Genomic DNA, 22,676 nt, shown 5'->3' with positions numbered 1-22,676 from the left:
AGAGAAGACCTGAGTTTGGAGCTGGTATGAAACTGAGATACTTGTATGTTGTGTATGAACAGGGTACAAGGTTATTCTAAAATTACTAATACTACAACTGAATTTAAAATAATGTAATGCTATGAACATATATCTTTTGATTAAAATCATCGAAACTTAAACTTAACATAAAATATATTTTAAAAATTAGCAAAAATAAATAAAAATGAAAGCAAATTCAAAATATAAATAAATTCTATAATAGTATATAAATAACACTTGATCATATTTCACCATAAAATCAAAAGAAATTCAAGTGATACATTAAAAAAATACATTGTTCATTTTTAAATTATGTACAAATACTAGCGTAGTGGATTTACATGTTAATTTTAGTATAATTCATTATAAGTATTATTTTAGAGATTTTTAAAAAAATATAAGAAAATATTCAATAAAAAAAATGTATTAACAAAATTCATGCAAATTTAGAAACCATGCCCTTGAGCATTATATAAATTCCAGGAACTTCCAAAACACAGACAAAAATAAATAAATAAATAAATACACACACACACACAAACACACACACACACACACACACACACACACACACACACACACACACACCCACAATTATATTTATATTTATACATTATATATATATATATATATATATATATATATATATATATATATATATATATATATAAAAATATATATTTATACATAATATATATAAATATATATATATATATATATATATATATATATATATATATATATATATATATATATATATATATATATATATATATATATATATATAATACATAGATATAAAAATAAATGAAAGCAACAAAAATCTATTCACATTATTGTAATGAGAATGCACTGCACTAATTTAAAATATGAGGTCAAATGGGTTTCATTTACTTTGTGGAAAATCATATTTCTTCTTTTATGTTTTGTTAATATATTAAGGGGGCAATGTTTCATGAGAATCACCCACAAATATGGGTGTAGAAAAAGAGATTAAAGATAAATAACTTTCTCATTCTCTAAAGTGTGTTTGAGTGTATCTGCTTTAATGCATCTCTATCTGGCTGTAAGCCATGTGGCAAGACAGGCACACAGTAACACAAAAATATTACCCTTTAGGATTTCTCTCTCTCTCTCTCACACACACACACACACACACACACACACACACACACACACACACACACACACACACACACACACACACACACACACACACACACACACACACACACACACACACACACACACACACACGTCTTTAGTCTTATTCCATGGCAGACTTCCTAACGGACCTCATCTGCAGTTAAACGTTTCTTCATCTCACGCCAGGAGCTCTCAGAGTCCCGTCCTCCAATCAGAGCACACAATGCACATGCAACCTGGCCAATTATAGCTCTGTTTCGTAAGAGCTCCCCAACAGCAGCCCCATTTCCTGACTTCCTGTGTATTCATATGAAGGATGGAGGACTGGGTGAAGGAATGAGGTGGAAGGGGGAATAGACGTCAGCGGTCTGACGCAGACTGCGGGGGGTGGGAGATGGCAGTTACCATGGAAACCTAAAGCCCTCATCATGGTGCTTAAGTACCACAACCGAGACAGGAACAAAAAAAACAAAAAAACATGCCAAAATAGTGGAAGACAGAGCTAGAAAGAGCGAAAGAGATGCCGAGATTGACAGACAGAGTCATGTGGATACAGAGAAAGAAAAGGCCAATCAAAACACTATAACAGATTTTCCCTGAGAAATGTAAGAACAAAATGAAGGATGGTTGGAACTGACTAATGCACACTAACATTCGAAGGTCAGTTTTTTATATTTATTTTTATTTTTTATAACTTTATTCACCAAGGACACTCGTTCAATTGATCAAATGTGACAGTAAAGACATTTATGATGTGATAAAAGATTTTCATTGCAAATAAATGCTGTTCTTTGAACTTTCTATTTATCAAAAAAATCTGAAAAAAGTATCATGGTTTCCACTAAAAAAACGTTTATATATATATATATATATATATATATATATATATATATATATATATATATATATAAGCAATACAATTTGCATGTTAGAATGATTTCTGAAAGATTGTGTGACACTGAAGACTGGAGTAATGATGCAGAAAATCTGAAATAGAAAACAAGCTTAACTTTAATTGAATAGACAATTGATCTTGTTTTAAGGATGTTTAGCTATTTATACTTGGGAAAAAAAATACTTAAATAATCTTTTGCTTCAGAAACCCATATGATTTTTTAAAGTGCGGCGGCGTGTGCAACATTACCCGACAGTTGCGTAGCCAGTGATGACAGGCGAAAAGCAGAGCCATTTCAGAACAGGAGCAAGTTATTCATTTTTTGATGAAATGTGCATGATAAGGCCAGGAATATGTATTAAAATTACTAGGGTCAATTTTAATTTTATATTGACTTGAAAGAACTAGATCATCCACATCCTTGACAAATATAGTTAAATCCAATCCAAACAGAGTATCTAGGGAATGAATTCATCGTAATGATCTTCCTTTTAATAACGCAATGTTTAATCTCTCCAAGAATGTAAGCCTTGGAAATGTAGTTGAACCATATATCCATTTTTGATAACTGGAATGATGAAACCCGCTTCTTCAGAATTCTTCAAAGACTCAATTCAGTAGATCTGAAAACGATACTTCAGGCTGGTGTGGTCTAGATTGTTGTTAAAAATCTAAATCAGAGCTTTGGATTTCAGGGCAGAGACTTTTACATTCAAGTCTTGCTCAGTAACAAGGGAGTTACAGAGAACTCTAGGTATCTTTAACTGGCAATTCAAGCTTGTTCAATTTTTCAGGTGTGTGGTTTTGCTCTGAAAATGTGTCAGACTGCATGTGGTGGCAGGTGCTTTGGAAAAAGCCTGATCCACATTTCTGTGTTCTGAAGTGAAAATGAGACCTGCTTCAGTCTTGTTATGAAACTTCAAATGTTCCCTCAAACATCCTCAGACACATTGACAAACACACCACCCTTAAAAATAGTTCACCAATATTTCACAAAATGAAAAAAAAAACACTGTCATTATTTGCTCACAACATTACTTCCAACCACTATAACTTCGTGTGTCTTTCTTTTGTCCTTTTAACAGCCATTCCCTAGCCATGCATTCATTGCATGGAAAAGAGCAGCTTGCACGTTCTTCAAAACATCTAATTTTATGTTCCGAAAAAAGAATAGGGTTTGAAACAACATGAGGATGAGTAAATAATAATGTGTACTGGTATGAATGAAATTTCGGCCGTTACTAGTTCCGCATCAGTTGCGTTGCTTTGCAGCCATTCACAACTCCTCTCTCACAGTGTCCATCGAATGCAGAATCTTGGCAGAAATAGTAGGTCATCTGGGTATTTTTCACCTATGTTTTCAAATACTATTCGAATATACTACTTTTTGGCATGCTGTTTTTCCCGTACTATTTAGCAGGGAAGTGTCCAACTTTGAGCAAAGCAAACATGTGCAGTGGTCAACATGGATATCTCTAGGTCTCTTGTTATTAGAGGACACTGCATCCCCCATTTATAATAGTCCATCACGTCTCATTTCTTTAGAGGTTCAATGTCAGCACTAACAACTTCTAATGTCACCTTGTCTGCATCCTGTGTGTGTGTGTGTGTGTGTGTGTGTGTGTGTGTGTGTGTGTGTGTGTGTGTGTGTGTGTGTGTGTGTGTGTGTGTGTCAGACCTAACCTGTCATGGAACCCTAAGCTGTAATAGATATGCTGCATAATTCATGAGACAGTTCTGTGATTATGAGCATTAATGTCATTACTCAGCAAGCAGCCAATCACACGACTGATAATATGACGGCAATGGGGACACATCCTCAACTTCCTCTGGAGACTTTCTGGGATTTACACATACACAAACTCAATTCTGCAGAAATTATTTTCTGTGAAATATAAACTCTGTTCCAAAACCTAATGAACTTCAAAGGCAACATCCAAACCGAAATTAACAAGCCGATCTCATGAGAAAATCTAGGTATGTAATGAGAGTGTAAAATGTGATTCACATAAACATGTACAATTTGAATGAAAAAAAATATATAAAGCTCCATCTCTAATCCCAATCCTAAACCTACCCCTTAGTAGGATTAACATAAGCATATGAATGATGTTTTACAAATGTATATGAATGAACTTTTTGTAACACTGTTGGAAACTGAACTTCATAAGTAACAGATTTGGAACTTACTACATAGGCAACGATTTCAAAAACCTCATAGATGTGTGGTAATACATTCCAATAGAGTTCGATGGTAACAAGTTCCAAAAGTAATCACGTGACAACAATTTGGTTATTTTGAGATGATAGGCACACGGCAGACAAAAATCCTCAGGTGAATCAAACTAGATCCACATCTCACATTTGAATCCAAAGTAACGTTAACATGCTACTAAAAACGACACATTAAGAAATAGTTACACAACAAATATTTTTTTTAAATATTTGGGCATATAGTGATTACTGACTGCAAGTGCAACATAGTGTTGTGATAGCAGGATGCAATGCTAAAAACATGAAATTAGTAATAGACCAAAGAATCTGTCTACATTTATTTATACAGTCATTTGTGATTATTGCGAGCATGTAGCAGAAAAAACAGCACCTGTCACATTTATTAAAGAATTGATTTAATTAGCATGACGCTAAGGTAAGAACTAGAGTTGCATATCAATAAAATCCAATAGTGTAACGTTAGCATGTTGCTAAGCTAATAGCAAGAGATTCTAGGCTAATAGTAAAACAACAAATAATTGATCAATATTTGGCCATTTCAAAATTAAACGTATCACCACACAAAACAGCACTACTCACGCTTATCAAACTATTTATTTTATTAGCAAGGTGCTAAGCTATAAACCAGACTCGCACCTCATGATTAAATCCAATAGAGTGTGAAGTAAGCATGCCGCTAAGCTAACAGCATAAGAATCTAATAGTAACAACAACAACAACAAATAATTGATCAATATTTGGCCATTTCATATATGTATTCCCCACACAAAACAGCACTACTCACATTTATGAAACAATTAATTTTATTAGCATGGTGCTAAGTTAAAAACTAGACTCGCACCACAATTAAATTCAATAGTGTGTGAAGTTAGCATGTTGCTAAGCTAACAACATGAGAATCTAATAGTAGGCTAACACAACAAATAATTGATCAATATTTGATCAATAAATGATATATATTCACCACACAAAAAAGCACTATTCAAGTTTATCAAACAAATGATTTAATTAACATGATGCTAAGCTAAAAGCTAGACTCGCACCTCCAAATTAAATTCAATAGAGTGTGAAGTTAGCATGTTGCTAAACTAACAGCATGATTATCTGATAACAACAAATAATTGATCAATATATGGCCATTTCAAATGTATACGTATTCACCACACAAAACTGCACTACTCACATTTATCAGACAATTGATTATATTAACATGATGCTAAGCTAAGAGTGGGACAGTATAAAAGTGAATAGACTGAATAATTAGACTGACAAAAAAAGCACTCCTCACATGAATCAAACGTGAAGCGCATCTCAATTGTTGGCACTTGGCAGTCTGATAACTAACCTTAAAAAAAGCCTAAAAGTCAATTTATTTTTGTATATTATTTTGTGAATTTAAAGTAAATATTCCAAAAAGTAACATTAATTTGATGTAACCCATTTTGTGTACATCTCATTATAATTTTGTCAACAATACTAAAAAAAAAAAATACATAGCACACAATTATTGAGTAAAAACCTGTCCACCATCTTGGAGGAATATTTTCACCTCTTTTTACAGTGGAACTGCCAAAATGAAATATCTTAGAACGCAATTATGCTGGCCACCTTTTGGAAAAATCTTCTTGTCGCTAGCACATCTATGATGCCCTTAAATTATTTTCTAAGTAGGCAGCTCACTAGGTTTTGGAACAAAGGTGTTGCATTACATATGAATAAAAATACATTTGTATGCATGGGTTTTTCCAAACTATCCAATCTTTTTTCCTCTCCACCTCAATCTCGCTCTTCTTATTTCAAGCTATCAGTGTCCTTGTTTCTTTTTCCTCTTGCAAGCGTTCAATGAATCCGACATCTGAGGCATTTCATCTAAGGTCCTCACACCTCATTCATTTTTTTATCGTAATCTCTTGTCAGTCCATCCCTCTCTCTCGCTCTCATCTGTATTCTCCAAACCACTCTCTTTCTCCTGGGTACGGATCTCACGTGTCGCTCTCTGGTCTAATGGAATCACAGCTCAGTCTCTCAGCTGGACAGTAATCACTCTCTCTCTCTCTCGTTCTCTCTCTTCCACTCTCTCGCTTGCTCTCACATATAACACAAGGGCTTCACTTGACCAAAATCCTCACAGAAATCCTTTCAAGTGTCGGTGCAGTCCAAAGACGCAGCATATACTGAGTATTATATCTTATGTTTCAAAAAATCTCTACAGACTACAACTCGAAATATACAGATACAAACTTCACGTCATTATCAGTATAAAGACTGGCAAAGTGTTTACCTGTTTGAGGAAATTTTCAATCACAAATAGGCGGTTACATTAGACATTGTGTTATATACTATTCCATAAGCTATAAGTTTAGGTAGTTGAATTCTGACTTGCAAATTTGACTTAAACATCTCAGATCATGAAGCTTGTTGAGAAGTTGTGCGCTATTCCTTCCTTAGCGATCATACTTATGATTTCTATAAAACAGGTGAGAAATTCCATTTGTATTGGGCCCATTGTACACGTCACATTTACTTGTGTGAGACTTGAAATGTCCCAGTCAAACTGCCACTTACAGTAGTATCTTCAATACTGTCTGTATAAATGAATAGGAGCATTATCAAAGATAGCAACGTCAATAAAAATGAAAAGCCTTATCACTTTTGATGTGACAAGAGTCCAATTGAGCCAAGAGCATTTGAGTCATGTATAGAACACAAAACTGTTTGAAGCAGCTACGGCTAAGAACAATGACTGGATCTCAAACCTTCAGTTGACACACATCTAATATCTCCGATTTCTCGCACTGTATGACGGGACAGACAACTAGTTGTCCAGTACTTTTCCGTTCTTTAAGTTTTCTAAGAATGTGGTTGTCACTCCCGTACATAACAGCTGTGTATCAATCTCACCTTAACGGGATAGTTCACTTAAAAATTAAAATTCTGTCATCCATTACTCACCCTCAAGTTGTTTCAAACCTGTATGAATTTCTTTCTTCAGCAGCTGAACACAAGGGAAGATATTTTGAAGAATGTCAGTAACCCAACAGTTAACTGGAGCCATTGACTTCCATAGTATATATTTTTTCCTACTATGGAAGTCAATGGCTCCAGTTAACTGACATTCTTCAAAATATCTTCCCTTGTGTTCAGCTGAAGAAAGAAATTCAGGTTTGAAACACCTTGAGGGGGAGTAAAGTATGACAGAATTTTATTTTTAAAGTGAACTATCTCTTTAACACTGCACACAAAACAAACTAGCAACCTCTTACTAACATGCTAGCAACACCAAGTGCACCCTAGCAACTCCACACCAAAGCCTTGCCAACCTAGCATGTGGCAGCATCGTTTTTCACGTCATTTTCTAAAGAATTACATACATGTAAAATCAAGTAAGACCGCTCCGTTGCAGAGATCAGACAATATCAGCCAAGTAATCATCAATAAAAAGTTATATGGGCCAAGCCAGTGAGGGCAGCAGTGTCGAAGGTTAAGGAAATCAGGGTGAAGAGTTACTCACAGGGTACTGTACGAAGATAGAGGTTGTCCCGAATAATTTGTTGCAGCTCGTGGTCCAATGAGCCCTTCTGGAAACGCAGGTTGAGATACTGCCTGAGATCTTTATCCACAACACCTCCTGTAACACACACACACACAGGCGGTTAGATGACCCTCTACCGTGATACAATCTCATCTGATAACAGACTCCTTGCCGTTTACTTCAGATTCACAATAAACTCTGTGAAGAAATGCTTTTGTGTGCAGTTTTTCTGTGGTAATAAAGGACTCCATTACGTGAATGTGTGTGTCGCCTTTCTATTTTCTAAGGAAAAGGCTTGACAATACTGCAGCAAACCCTGATTTAGTCACTCGATACAAAAACCTAACCTCAAAGCGATTGCCTGAAGAGCTGTGAGAATACGTCTGTGATAGTTTCCACTTTGTTCTGTGGTCAAAAAGCTTCTTCAGGCTTCTAAGAGGGTCCTTCCTTCCTGTTTCGTTTATTCCCCATCAATATAAACACACAAAGTCGTGGATACACACACATTGAAATGTTTCCTAGTACATAGAGAAGACATGACATCTGAACACATTAGTGTGCAGGGATCCCCATGGGGCGCTCTAGTAATAAATACACACACACACACGCGTTGTCATCATTATTACGTCCTGTGATGAAATGGGGAGGGGGGTTCTCTAAAGAAAATGTGCTTTATCAGCAGACAGACAGAGTGTGAATGAGAGGGGGGTTAGGGTAAAAAAAAATCAGAGATAGACAGATGAGGGAATATGGAAAAAAGGCCAGTGAAATATATACACACACATTAACTGCATTTCTTCCCTCCCTCTTTCAAAGAGCATTAAGTAAATTTCACAGTAACGTGTAAATCCTTAAAGGGCCAGTTCACCTAAAAATAAAAATTTGACAATGCATATTTTTGACTGCGGTGTGTTGCATTATCAAGTAACAAGACTAGTCAGAACATACAGTAATATTTTTTACATTGTTTTTACTGTAAAAAAATAAAAATAAACAATAAGTAAATTTCACAATAAAGCTTGGATCCTTAAAGGGCAACTTCACCTAAAAATTAACATTGAAGTGCTTGAATATTATAATTTGATGTGAGATGCAGACCAAGATAATCCAATTATCACTGTGAAGCTTTCATCTCTAAAGTTCCCGTTCACCCAAATGAACATTTGATTGTGTATATCAAAACTTGCCGCTTTGTGAGAACATACACAATTTCGAAAAATTTAAAGTTAAAAAAAAAAAAGCAATAAGTAAAATTCACCGTATAGCTTATGCATTCTTAAAGGGCCAGTTCACCTGAAAATGAAAATTTTAATGTGTCTATATTCATACTTGTGTGATTCACTCTGAGTGTGATGCAATGTTATGCATCAATTTTGAGTATGCATATCTTTGTATAAGATTTGACATCTACTGTGGAGCATACAAAGAATATAGATATATAAAAAAAAAACTTAAATCTTGACCTTTTCCTCACACAAAGTGATCATATATCTTCAAAAGACTTGGAATACATTGCACAAGTCATATGGACTTTTTATGATGCTTTTATGTACTTTCAGTGACAATCCCAGTCCCCATCCACTTGAAAGGTGACCATGGCTATCAAACAAAATTTCCAGTTAAGAATGTTAACTGTTCCTCACAAAGTTAGCATAAGGCTTTTATAAGACCTACAAGTACTAAAGATTACTTATATTAGGCTTTTGCTACCTTTTTGGAGCTCAGCATCTCCAGTCCCCATCCACTTTCATTATATATGGAAAAGGGCAGCATGAACATTTTTCAAAAATTCTTCTTTAATGTCCCATGCAAGAAAAATGCCAAAGGGGTTTGAAATACCATGTCATGTTCATTTCTGGGTCAACTTTTCTTTAAACATAATTTAAATGCACACGTTGAAACGTAAGACATCACCAGCGCATGTCAAAAAATGGAGGGACTTTGTAAGAAAAAAAGACGTCATACTAAGTAACTGTGGTCATGTGGGTTTCAGAAAACAGTTTTTCATGCTTCAAATCTACACCCACCAAATACACACATCACCCATTGATTCATGCATGCACACCGGTGGATATGAGAACTCCACATAGAGCAAACTCGATGCGTCTAGATAGAATAACCTACTTCAGACATACTGGTTAACTAGACATGACAGTCATGCTATTTACACACGCGCAGTCAGTTAAAGAAAAAACTCGACTTTGCTTTACAATCAAATCATGTGTTAAAATCCAACACAGACATCATCGGCACATAGTTCTGTCTGGGTGACATAGGACAGGCAATTAATGGCAAATGACACACAAATTGATGAGTCTCACACACTCAGTTCCATGAAGAGAAATAAATGAAGACTGCAGACCCTGAAGCCTCAAATCCCTTGACACATACACACACGCACACGTTTTGTTGACTCACAGAGCGCAATGGAACGGCACTTCTCTTGCACGGTTCAGCCAGATGTTGCAGGCGATGATTTGAGCGTGTCTGTGATTGCATGCGTGTGTGTGTGTGTGTGTGTGTGTGTGCAGTCCAGGTCTTCACAGGTCTGCGGCCACAGTGTGCAGGTTTCCTAGCAATGTTAGATGGGTTCAGTGCCACAGGCTGTCTCTCTGCACGTTGCCGTAACAGAGTGTCGCTCTGCAGTGACCGAGAGAGAGACAGACAGAGAGAGAAAGGGGAGGTTGAGCACTGAGCCGCTGCAGAAGAAACGTGCCCTAACAGTGGGAACCTATCACAAAGCTCTCTGTGCCTGTGTATGAGATGGTGGATGGGAAGAGATTCATTGCCCTCTATGGGTGAACTGGAGATTTACTAGATTTTTCACATGTATGTTGTAAATGTAAAGCAAATGTAAAAGTATAATCCAAAACCAAATCCAAAATTTAGGAGACAAAGCAAGTGTGGGGTTACAATTACCTTTACATGATCAAAAATACAAAAATATTATTATAATTTAAAATAAAAGTTTTCTATTATATGTTAAAATGTAATTTATTACTGTGATGGCAAAGCTGAATTTTCAGCATAATTACTCCAGTCTACAGGTTACATGATTCTTCAGAAATCATTCTAATATGATGATTTGGTGCTCAAAAAAAATATTTTTTTATTATTAATACAAAAGTTGTGCTCCTTAATATTTTTTGCGGAAACCATAATCATTTTTTTTTTTCAGAATTCCCTGAATTGTATGTTCAAAAGAACATAGTTTATTTTTGAATTAAAATCTTTTGTAACAGTAATGTCTTTGCAGCTTTGATCAATTTAATAGTTGCAGATTAAAAGTACTAATTTCTTTCAAAAATCTTACTGACCCCAACATTTTGGATGGTAGTGTTCCTTAACAACAGTGCAAAGTAACCAATATGAAGAATCAAGCCATCTATTGAGAAGAAACACAAATACATACAGACAACACACACACTTTTTTTCACAATTGTGAAAATAGTAGGAAATTGAGATGTTAGATTATCTGGAAGGGCAAATGTCTCTCCTACGCAAGAATAAAAAGGTTGCCCATACCTATCTATTTTCCAGTTGATTTGCGAATGTTTGCTCAGACTTTAATATAATAACTCTGATATCTACATAGAGGGTATGTGGCTTATTTAAATGCAAAAATTGTCCAAGTACAGTTTTACAGGTCCATTTACAACCCTATAAATTGTCCCTAGGATGTAATGCTCTGTTTTTGCCTTATTTGGAATAGTCATGAATATTAATGTTGAGCTCTGCTCTGATTGGCTTGTTTCAGCCGCTCACAGCAGCACAGCAGCTGAGCTCGTGAGTCCTGACCGTCCTGACAGAACACAGACGGACTAAATGACACTAAGCAGAACATCTCAAATGGAGATTGCTAAAATGCAACTTACTTGGTTATTGGTGTTTTCAGATCATCCGCATGCGAGAGAGAGTTTCGTGCTTGTGGTTGCCAGATTTCAGTAATTTAAATCCCCCAAACATAGCTTTTCTGTGAAAAAAACATGTATACTATCCGGTGTTTTACCTAAACCACGTTTTCCGTTTTACCACGGATGATCTGAAAACACCAATAAACAAGTAAGCTGCATTTCAGCAATCTCCATTGAGATGTTCTGCTTAAAGTGTCATTCTGTCTGTGGGGGTCTGTGTTCTGTCAGGAAAAGGTGACTTTTGCAAGAAGGATTGAGTGAATGATCTATAAGCAACGTATCTACGGTTGTATTTTGTAATAAAAAATAATATTAACCTTTGTCATTAGACACACTATTTAGTTTTGTACGGTACTTGGACGTTCCTGTTGTTACTGTACTAGCATCTTGTGTTATCTAGACAATGCGGTTTCTCTAAAAAACTCTCAATTTATTCAGAAATTGTTTAAACAGCTAGTCAATAAGTGGATAAATTACTTACTGCTTGCAGGAATATAGTTGCCCCTTTCTTTAGTTTAAGGCGCTGAGCGAAGCTTGCTTGAAATGGGCCGAGCAAACGAACGATTTTTAAATAAATTGTTTTGGTATCCGATTATAATAAACCTCAAGCATGACTGTTGACATAGTTGCCTGTTGACACAGGCACTGCCTAAACATGAAGTGTCAATGAGAGCTGCCGTTTTTGCTATCCTCAAGTGTCTTGTTTACCTGCAGTCCCGAAGATTCGGCTCCGTCAGTTCCGCCTGACAATGAACATGTTTGGACAGATGCAAATGTTGCGTCACGGTTGGCCTTATGTTGAGAAGCACTTATTTTTCCGTGGTGTTTTTGATTTACGAGATTTACATATGAAGGAGGAGGCAATGGTGTTTCAGACTCACTGTATGTGATGTCCATGTACTAAACTCTTATTATTTCGCTATGGCAAGGTTAATTCAATTTTTCATTCTAGGGCACCTTTAATAAATAAAATAAAAATGCACACAGGCCTAATATTTCTATATTTACATCTATATTTGCCATTCGGGATTACTCTTTCTTATTGAAGTGAAGGACATATTTAGTATTGAAAGGTGTATTCTGAAATACTAAATTGTCACTAAATTGTACACTGTCACTTAATCAATATTTATCCTCCTATATTATTATAATAATGATTTTTGATGATTCTTAGCAGTTATGATGTTATTTAATTAAGATAACCACTGATTGTTTCTTGTTTTCTAAAGTTTGTATTTGGTCTCTGAGGAGTAACTGAGGGTCTGTCCTAGAGATGTGTGATGTGTCACTAAACACTAAACACACCCGTAACATGCAGTAGTGCAGTAACAGTGCTTGCGCACTTAGCCGGGCTTCCAGATATTAAATATGGATTTGTCTTTCATTTCTATTATAGTTTATTCATTTTTATATTTCCATTTACTGAAACACTAAAGAATCAAGATGAATATTGCCTGTACTAATATCTGTATGTTTTGGGAAAGAACTGGAGCTCGATCAACTCCAACCTTGAAAAGACTGTGTATCTGTGTATGTGTGCAATATTCTGTGTTACAGATCAGTGTTGGAGGTGGATTACGGGCATCCTGAGAGATGGATGGACTCGTTGTTCTGGGCAAGCTGGTGCCTGCTCCAGACCTGGAAGGTCATTACGGGCCTAATTCTGGAGTGAAAGTGTCAACACGTGAAACTGATTAATTGACAATGTGTGAAAATTTACCATGACTGCTTTTCTCTGAGCCAATCAGAATCATCCACCTTGCAGTAATGATGTAGATAGACCTTGAAAACAGTTTAACTGTTGGGACAATTGTATACGATAGATGAGATGGGTAGAGAGGGAGCGCGGCCTACGAACTCCTCTTGAGACTTGAAGCTGGCTTCTGCTGATGAAACTACAAACTATTATTCAGGAAAATGTTCTTTAATTAATTGCACTCCTGACTCTTGGTCTTCTTTTTTCACTACTGGTCTCGGATCATAAACCGCTTCTCCCAAACAGTATAGTAATATAAGGCAGTTACTTAAGCAAGATAAAAACATGTCAACTGCTAAGACATCCATCACAGCTCTGTTTAGTTTGCTTTTCTAGCGATGTTCGAGTTGCATTTGTTTTCAACTGGATATTTTTAATGATTCAATTCGATTCAGTTTGTCAACTGGTAGAGATTTTAGACAGTCATGAAAAAACGTATCGTTTGCATGCATTTTTTTAAGTACTGAGGTTTAAAAACAAGCGATTTTAAACCGGTGAAGTGCAATTAGCAGCAAAAGACATATTTCAGTATATGCACGCTATCTCAGCGATGTCTGAGAGATGGGCGACATGACGCCGTTGCTCAGTGTGTGTAAGAACTGAACTGAGTGATTTTTGCTGACAAATTCAGCATGAACAGTTAAATATACATTAGGGCCGGGACTTTAACACGTTAATTAAGATTAATTAATTACGTGACTTTAACGCGTTAATTAATTACGCAAAAAAAATAAAAGATTTAACCGCATTTATTTTTGCACCGCGGAACGTTTTTCAATAAATCAGTTTCGACGGACCGATTATACTGGAACACCAACTAGCGCTCCGGAGTCACGACAACAACATGGGTGCGTCTCAATCAGCTCCCTAGTTCAGTAGTCAGGGCACTGATCAGGGAGTCAGCCCATTGACTTATGTCCTGATCAGTGCCCTGACTAGGGAACTATGGAGCTGATTGAGACGCAGGGCATGAGCGAACATGAACGAAGAAGCTGATGAGACCGCTTTGCTTGGCCCCGTGGATGGGAAATTTTCTTTTAAAAAACGAAAGAACGAAAGGATGGAAGCGTCGTCAAGAGCAGGGTTGTGTGCAAGCTATACAACAAGGAATTTGCGTATCACCGCATCACATCGAGCCTCAAATATCACAAGTGTGCTTTTGCTAAACTTAATGGCAAACATTGCGCTGGTCTGCTGGACTGAAATAAATAAACTATATTTTGTTGATTAAGCTTATGTATTCAGTCATTATTCAATGGTATACTAAAAATACATGTGAAAAATTACTTCTCATTGTTCTCAGGTCAAATAAATAAACTATATTTTGTTGATTAAGCTTATGTATTCAGTCATTATTCAATGGTATACTAAAAATACATGTGAAAAATTACTTCTCATTGTTCTCAGGTCAAATATTTATATGCGATTAAAATGCGATTAATTTCGATTAATTAATTACAAAGCCTCTAATTAATTAGATTAATTTTTTTAATCGAGTCCCGGCCCTAATATACATGCATGTGTCAGTGACCATGCATTTGCAAGTAAACACAGTCATTTATGTTTTAACTGAACGTTGAGTTGCGAAAGATTTGAGTATATTGGATCCGTGCAGTCGGTCTTAAAGTGACAGCATCCAAATGTTGATCAAATGCTAATCAAACTACAAAAATACAGAAAAATCTCTCACTTTTCTTGACTAGGGTTAAGTACGAACTCTGCACTTTTAAGGGGATGCACCGGCCAAATTACATTGGTACTACAAAGTACCGATTAACATTAAATCAATTGGTTACCGTTTCATTTGAGAAAAACTCATCATATCATAACACACAGAAACTTAAAAGGTCTTCATGGCAACCCGTCAGAATAAAAGTTTGGTTTAACTTGACAAATATAATAAAAGTAGAATATAGATATGTGTTATTAATGTAATAATAATAAATTATTATCCAAACTTTCTGATATCATAACAATAACTATCGTGATGAATCGTTAACGTGAAATAAAATTGCTCATATCGCGATATATAAGATTTTGGTCATTTCGCCCACCCCTATATGAAACTACAACAATAAAGTGTATAATTACAAAAAAAGATAATGGAAAATGTTGTGTAGAAAATTTTGGGTACACTTTCAAGTAATATTTTAAACAAATCTTTAAAAAAAATTAACCATCCAAACTTGCCAAGTGAGTAAAACTACTCAATATTCTCAAAATAAGAACTTTTCCCCAAAAAAATATTATGAATGAGATCCAATGGCTGGAGCAGAAGTCAAGAGAGGAGCAGATCTTTCTTCTTTTGTAATTAAGAACTTCCCAGTCAGCAGCTAAACTTAGTTTGCCAAGTTTCAGTGAATTTCATAACAAACCCACACAAAATGAGTAAGTGAAGTGTTCAGGGTGCCATTGCCCTTGAGTGAGTACAGAGCACATGATTAAGAACAGGTGCCATCAGAACCCCCAGAGAGAGGGAACAGACTGTATTGAATTCTCATAACGTCCCACAGCTGCTGCTTTCCAGGACCTCAGTGCCAGAAAGAACATCTTTAACGTTTTTGAGTAAAGAAAAATTGTATATACAAAACAATTTACAAAAAATATCCTTTTATTGCGTGTTATCTTTGAAGAGGCTGTTTTTGCTACTGTATCTTTAAAGGAACACTCCACTTTTTTTGAAAATTGGCTCATTTTCCAAGTCCCTTAGAGTTAAACAGTTGAGTTTTACTGTTTTTGAATCCATTTAGCCGATCTCTGTATCTGGCGGTAGCACTTTTAACATAGCTTAGCATACATCATTGAATCATATTAGACCATTAGCATCAGTGCTAAAAAAAATGACCAAAGACTTTCAATATTTTTTCTATTTAAAACTTGACTCTTCTATAGTTACATTGTGTACTAAGACCAACGAAAAATAAAAAGTTGCTATTTTTTTAGACCGTTATAGCTAGGAACTATTTTCTCTTTCCTGCGCCCGTCATGGATGCTGCAGAGCAATGATATTACAAAGCGCCTGAAAATAGGCAAACTTGTTTGTGAGACGATTCAGAAGATTCTTACTTTGTTGCAGATCCCGAACCGTATTTATTTGAACCGGAATAACAGTTACTGAAGGCGAGCTTTTGAAAAGTGAAAGAGAAAGTGTTGCTAAACAGACTGGGGCAGAAGCGACGAGGAGAGCAGATTCAAACTGGTGAGTCAAAATACGAGGAAAAATGGTCTGACATGGATTCAATCTTCCGACCTTTTGATATTGACTAGCGTAATATGCGAATGAAATATGCTAAGACAGTGCTTCTTATTATGAAGGCCGATAGAGTGCACGTGCTCCGTTGTTTCTCTCTGTCACTCAGTTAGTGCCCTGTTATCTACATCTCTCATAAATCACAAAAACTGATCAAATAAGGCTTTGACGGGACAAAAATTTTTTTGGCGGCCACCAAATAATTTTAAATGCAGGAGACACGCTCCAAAGCCTCGGCACAGAACGTAACATCACTGGCGTAGTACAATCTGGTCGTTCAAGCTAACAAAAAAATATCCTGGCCATATCCTTTAGACGCTTTAACACTTTAGACGTGGTAACACTGTCCATGTTTTCCAAATAGTCATCTGGTCCCAAATGCTTTGAGGAAACATGCAGTTTCTTGTTTGAATCTAACGGTGTTTTGATATCTATGGTTCAGAGCAGTCAACCACTGATTCTTTCGTTACTTGATTTTCGTTGGTATTCTGTGAAACATGATGGTTGTATACACCTTCGACTCACTATCACAGCTCTTTACAAATCGCAGTAAATCCACAACATAATTTCATTATTGTCATTTTTGAGAGCGATACTTATGGACTAATACGATTCAATGATGTATGCTGAGCTATGCTAAAAGTGCTAACGCCAGATTTTTGAATGTTTAACTATAAGGGACTTAGAAAATTAGCCTTTTTTTTTTAAAGTGAAGTGTTCCTTTAAGATGTATATGTTTTAATCCCATTGGATTGGTTATCCTGAAATAAGCAGCAACAGCAACACCAAATTGTTAATGGAACTGTATGTAAGAAATGTATTTCAATTAATCATAAAATGGCTGTGATATGTCACTAGACATTAAAAAATCATGTTAATTTCAAATACTTATATCCCTGACAACAGTAGTCCAGCCAAGATATTGTCATTTAAAAGTTGTTGTTGCAGCCCTCGACTGATGTTGATGTGGACATGTTGTGTTTTGGCCTGAAGCTCCGCCCTCCACCTATCTACCAATCACAAAGTCAGTAGTGTCTCGGCATCCGGGTGGCTAGATCTGCTCTAGTTACCACAGCTGCAGCTACAAACGTTCCTGCTGGATCCTGCAGCCTATCTGGCAACCTCGAGTCAGGGGGAGGGGGAGAGGAGATACACTTGCAGTACCAGTTTTGGCCACAATCTTACATATACTTCCTTTAAATAATGAACAGCATCAACATGTAAACAAGGACTTAATATGACGACTTCTGAATGACCTCAAAATAAAAAAATAATATTCCATGATACCTGTCCATTAATTAACTAATACACTATGAATATAGCTTATGAAGACCAAGTTATACCTTTGGCTGGTGGCTACATAACACGTGTGCTACCACTCCAACACACAAACACAAAACAAGATGAGCAACATCTGCCGAGTTAACATGTTTCACACTCGTGCTACATTAAATCATAAAATCATTATTTGCTACACGCAGAAGGACTGCACCTTTTAGCCCAGCAGGCAGATGTAGCACTTTATTATAGTTTAATGTGTCTGTAATGACTGTGTGTGTGTGCGAGCGCATTTATACGTGCCCCCATATTTGGAGTGGGCATCAGGAAGACAGCTGTTGAGATAATAAGCCTCTAATTAGGAGAGGGGGACTGAGCTGAAACCTTGTGAGCAGAGATGCTCGTTTAGAAACATGCACAACAGTGTTGTGGAATGTAACACAACATGTAAAATTACAAAAATAAAAATAAATGTCATAGAGTGTCCATGTTAAAGAAAAAAAAAAATCTCATTTTTATTTTGGTTCCGAAAAAACTTTTAAATCAATTTTAACAAAATCTTACATTTATTGACTCTAAAAATGTGATGTATAACCATCAAATAATTTGTAATTTTTTTTCATATAATCATTATTTTCAAAAATCTTTTTAAATATATTTGTCAAAGTAAAAAGCATTTTTAACAAATATAGCAAATTAGGAATTTAGAATTCATTTTTTGGGGGAGTCACACAACATAAGATTTTACATCTTGGACAAACCATCCTTTGTCCTCCCTTTTTTTGCTTTGTTTGGTTAGGGGTTAAAAAATGAAGACCAAGAGTTAGGAGTGCAATTGATTAAGGAACAATTTCACTAGAACAACTCCCGCTTTACCCGTGTCGTTTATCATACATACAATTGTCCCACCAGTTAAACTGTTTTCAAGGTCTATTCACATCATTACTGCAAGTTGAATGATTCTGATTGGCTCAGAGAAAATGAACATTCATGGTATTTTTTCCACACATTGTCAGTTAATCAGGTTCATTTCACCCTGGAATTAGGCACACAAGTGACCTTCCAGCTCTGGAGCAGGCACCAGCTTGCCCAGAACAACAAGTCCATCCATCTCTCAGGATGCCCGTAATCCACCTCCAACACTGATCTGTAACACAAAATATTGCACACATACACAGATACACAGTCTTTTCAAGGTTGGAGTTGATCGAGCTCCAGTTCTTTCCTAAAACATACTGATAACGTGCTTTCTCTCAGTGAGAGATACAGATATTAGTACAGGCAATATTCATCTTGATTCTTTAGTGTTTCAATAAATGGAAATATAAAAATGAATAAAATATAATAGAAATGAAAGACAAATCCATATTTCATCTCTGGAAGCCGGGCTACGGGAGCAAGCACTGTTACTGCACTCCTGGCATGTTATGGGTTTGTGATAGCGCACCACAACATGTTGCTATCAAGTGTTTAGTGACACATCACACATCTCTAGGACAGACCATCAGTCACTCCTCAGAGACCAAATAGAAACTTTAGAAAACAAGAAACAATCAGTGGTTCTATTGATTAAGCAAAATCATTACTAGAAAGAATCCTTTAAAATCATTATAATAATATAGGAGGATAGATATTGCTTAAGGCTTTAAAAAATAAAGCAAAACATTCATAGAGTGCTCACACTGCACGCAGTCATCCACCATGAGCGCCATTGTGACTGCGAAAACTCACGTGTTAAGGTTGATGTGTTACCATTGAAATTAGAACGCATGTCATTGCACAGTAACAGTCGCATTAAAAAACTCACGCCAGGCTGCCAGTCTGAATATTTAGAACGTACGTGCGAAAGGGTTAATTAAAAATTTAATTTGGCTATATATGATATATTGAGGCGGCAGTGGATTTCAGAATCTAACCTTTCAGTTTACTAATAGAAATGATTATGTCAAACTATTTATCATGCTTTTGTTTTCTTTTCAGGAACTATATTACTATACCTATTTGACATCAGGATAGTTTATGAAAAAAAAAAAAAAAAAAAAAAAAAGGATAGTATGGAAGCTTGTTTCCACCATGGAATAAAAACATAAAAAAGGTAATTGCGACTTTTTATCTCACCATTCCGACTTTTCCCCCTGCAATTGTGAGTTTACATCTCACAATTCTTTTTTTTCCTTATGTTATAAAGTCGGAATTGTGAGATATAAACTCACAGTTCGGAGAAAGAAATTCAGTCTTTTATCCATTAGAATTGTTGGACTTTATAGCTCACAATTGCGAAAAAAGAACAGAAAAAGAGAAATACAGTTCAATACAGTTTGGATACATATGAAATAAACTCACAAAACAAACTCATAAGTCACAGTCAGATTTGCAAGGAAAAAGTCAGAATTAGGGAAAAAGTCAGAATTGCGAGATACAAAGTCAGAATTGCGAGAAAATTCATTGTGATATAAACTTGCAATTGCGAGAAAGAAGTCATAATTGCGAGAAAAAGTCATAATTGTGAAATAAACTTGCAATTGCGAGAAAATTCAGAAATTGCTATTCATACCCAAGGATTATTCCAATGCATGTCTCATTCACTAAAGCCCCTTTCACACTGCACGTCGGACCCGCAATATTCCCGGAACATTGCCGGGTCACCTTCTGTGTGAAAGCAACCACGTCCCGGGATTGATTACCGAATTCGACCCGGGTCGGGGACCTAGTAATATTGCGGTATTCGACCCGGGACGAGCGCTGTGTGAACAAAAGTCGTAACATATGCCGCAACGTGTACGTAGTTATCGTGTGACTCCTAGAGCTTGTTTTTTCAATAATACAACCCTGCAGTGCCAGAAGAGCTAGTCGGTGTTTTAAACGCAGAGAGTGTTCGTACACAAAAGAAACTAAAATTAAACAAGCAGAAATGTGTGCAAACTGGACACAAGTCGAGACCACGGAGCTCCTTACTATCCGCGCTGAAGCTGAGATCGCTCGCCATTACACGTCACATCAGGATGTCACGTGTCAACTCGACCCGGGACCGTTAAGCGTTGTGTGTGAAAGCGCACATATTACGGCATTTCGCTGGCAGTGTGAATGGACCAAATCTAGCGGCCCGGGAACAAATGCCGGGTCGCATTATCCGTGTATTTGCCGGAATCGCAGTGTGAAAGGGGCTTAAGAGTACTAAGTTGTTATGAATGGAATGCCCTTTTATGGAGATTTAGGTTTAAGCGTGTTTATGCAAATTACTGACCTTGGGCACACAATCGGTGAAAATTGGTCAAAATGAACACAACTAACATTAGAACAGGTTAAACCAAATTCATGCGCCTTTATGTGTTATGAACTACGTGGATTTTTGTTGTTCTCCTGAGCAAATAAATATGATGAATCCATACAATTATTAGTAAATGTGATCCATTGTTTAAATTAAAATGTTAACGATTTAAAAAAAAAAGAAGAAAAAAAAAAAAAGAAGAAGCACATCATTAAACCAACAGTATCATACTCTCCTGTTATAAAGGGTCTTGTCTGAGATGTCAGTCATGTTCTCTACATATAGTGTAGCCCAGAGTCTGGCAGAAAGTAGAAGTCTATCAGGAGTTGCATCTAACAAAACACACACACACACACACACACACACACACACGAGCGCACAGACTCATCTCTCACACTGGGAGTGGCGTTAGAGCGGCTAATAGAAAATGTCCATCATCCTCAGCGCTGCTGAAGGAGCTGCAGTCTCCATCATTTGCACAACACGCACAGTCTCTGTGTTTCTCAGCTCATTTTACAGATATCACACAATGACAAGTTTATAAAAGTGATGAGTGATGTCTTTATGGAAGAATAAAGATCTTGTGTGTAGTGTAATAATAACCCTAAGATTAAAGGGCAGAAAGATACTTCTAGTGTCACATTTGTCATACATTTGTAGGCTTGTTTAAAGCTCTTAAAATGTGAACGACAGAAAATATTTTACTATGCTTTAACAATTAAACAGGGCATTAAATAACACTCCGAACAATTTCAAAAAGTGTTTTTTTTCAATGCTAAATCCAAAGCTTTCCAAAAATACAGATAAGATGTGTGGGGAGGCTTTGTCCTTCGTCTTTTATTCATGGCGCGTTCAAGTCATGCCGAAAAGGCCGTATTTACGAGTTGAACGCACATGAACGCCACCACAAAGTCATAAATAGGAGTGGGAGGCTTGACATTTTTTTTAAGCCCCGATGTTTACGAGTTGGAGGCGTTCACAAGAAACGTGCCGGAGAATACCTCATTATTTAAAGGTATTTAGCAGTGACATTGTCAGGCATTTTTATTTACAACAAAATAAGCTAATTACCTACAAAAAAATATATAATAGCACTGTAATATAATACATGTAATATGCGAAGATAAAGTTTACGGTGGCTTCATAAATTAATAAAAAAAAGCATTAACAAGCCTGGCACACATTTTTGTTCTTCGTTTTCTGGAAGTACAGTTAAAAAACCTTGCTGTATTTTTGTCTAGTTAATTAAGAGACGATACACCGCCATCTTGCTCCAGCGAAAGTGTCTTGAACGCTGACGTCGTAAAACACGTAAATATGAACTTCCCAGGACTTGAACGCAACATTAGTACTAGTCTATAATTTGTTCTTAAATCATACT

The 22,676-nt window shown here is 36.2% G+C and overlaps 1 protein-coding gene across 8 annotated transcripts in view; it reads right to left on the bottom strand.

Moving 5' to 3' along the window:
• magi2a (membrane associated guanylate kinase, WW and PDZ domain containing 2a) overlaps window positions 1-22,676 on the bottom strand; it is a 302,713-nt gene that overhangs the window by 208,784 nt on the left and 71,253 nt on the right. For all 8 annotated transcript variants that reach the window (XM_067428392.1, XM_067428391.1, XM_067428389.1 and 5 more), the window contains exon 2: window positions 7,809-7,925. In XM_067428392.1, coding sequence (XP_067284493.1) covers window positions 7,809-7,925 — 117 coding nt within the window. The remainder of the gene's footprint in view (window positions 1-7,808; window positions 7,926-22,676) is intronic.

The sequence above is a fragment of the Pseudorasbora parva genome, chromosome 20 (genome assembly GCF_024679245.1).
Source record: "Pseudorasbora parva isolate DD20220531a chromosome 20, ASM2467924v1, whole genome shotgun sequence".
Taxonomy (NCBI): domain Eukaryota; kingdom Metazoa; phylum Chordata; class Actinopteri; order Cypriniformes; family Gobionidae; genus Pseudorasbora; species Pseudorasbora parva.
Note: the sequence above shows the minus strand (reverse complement) of the source record. Positions and strands in the feature narration are given on the sequence as shown.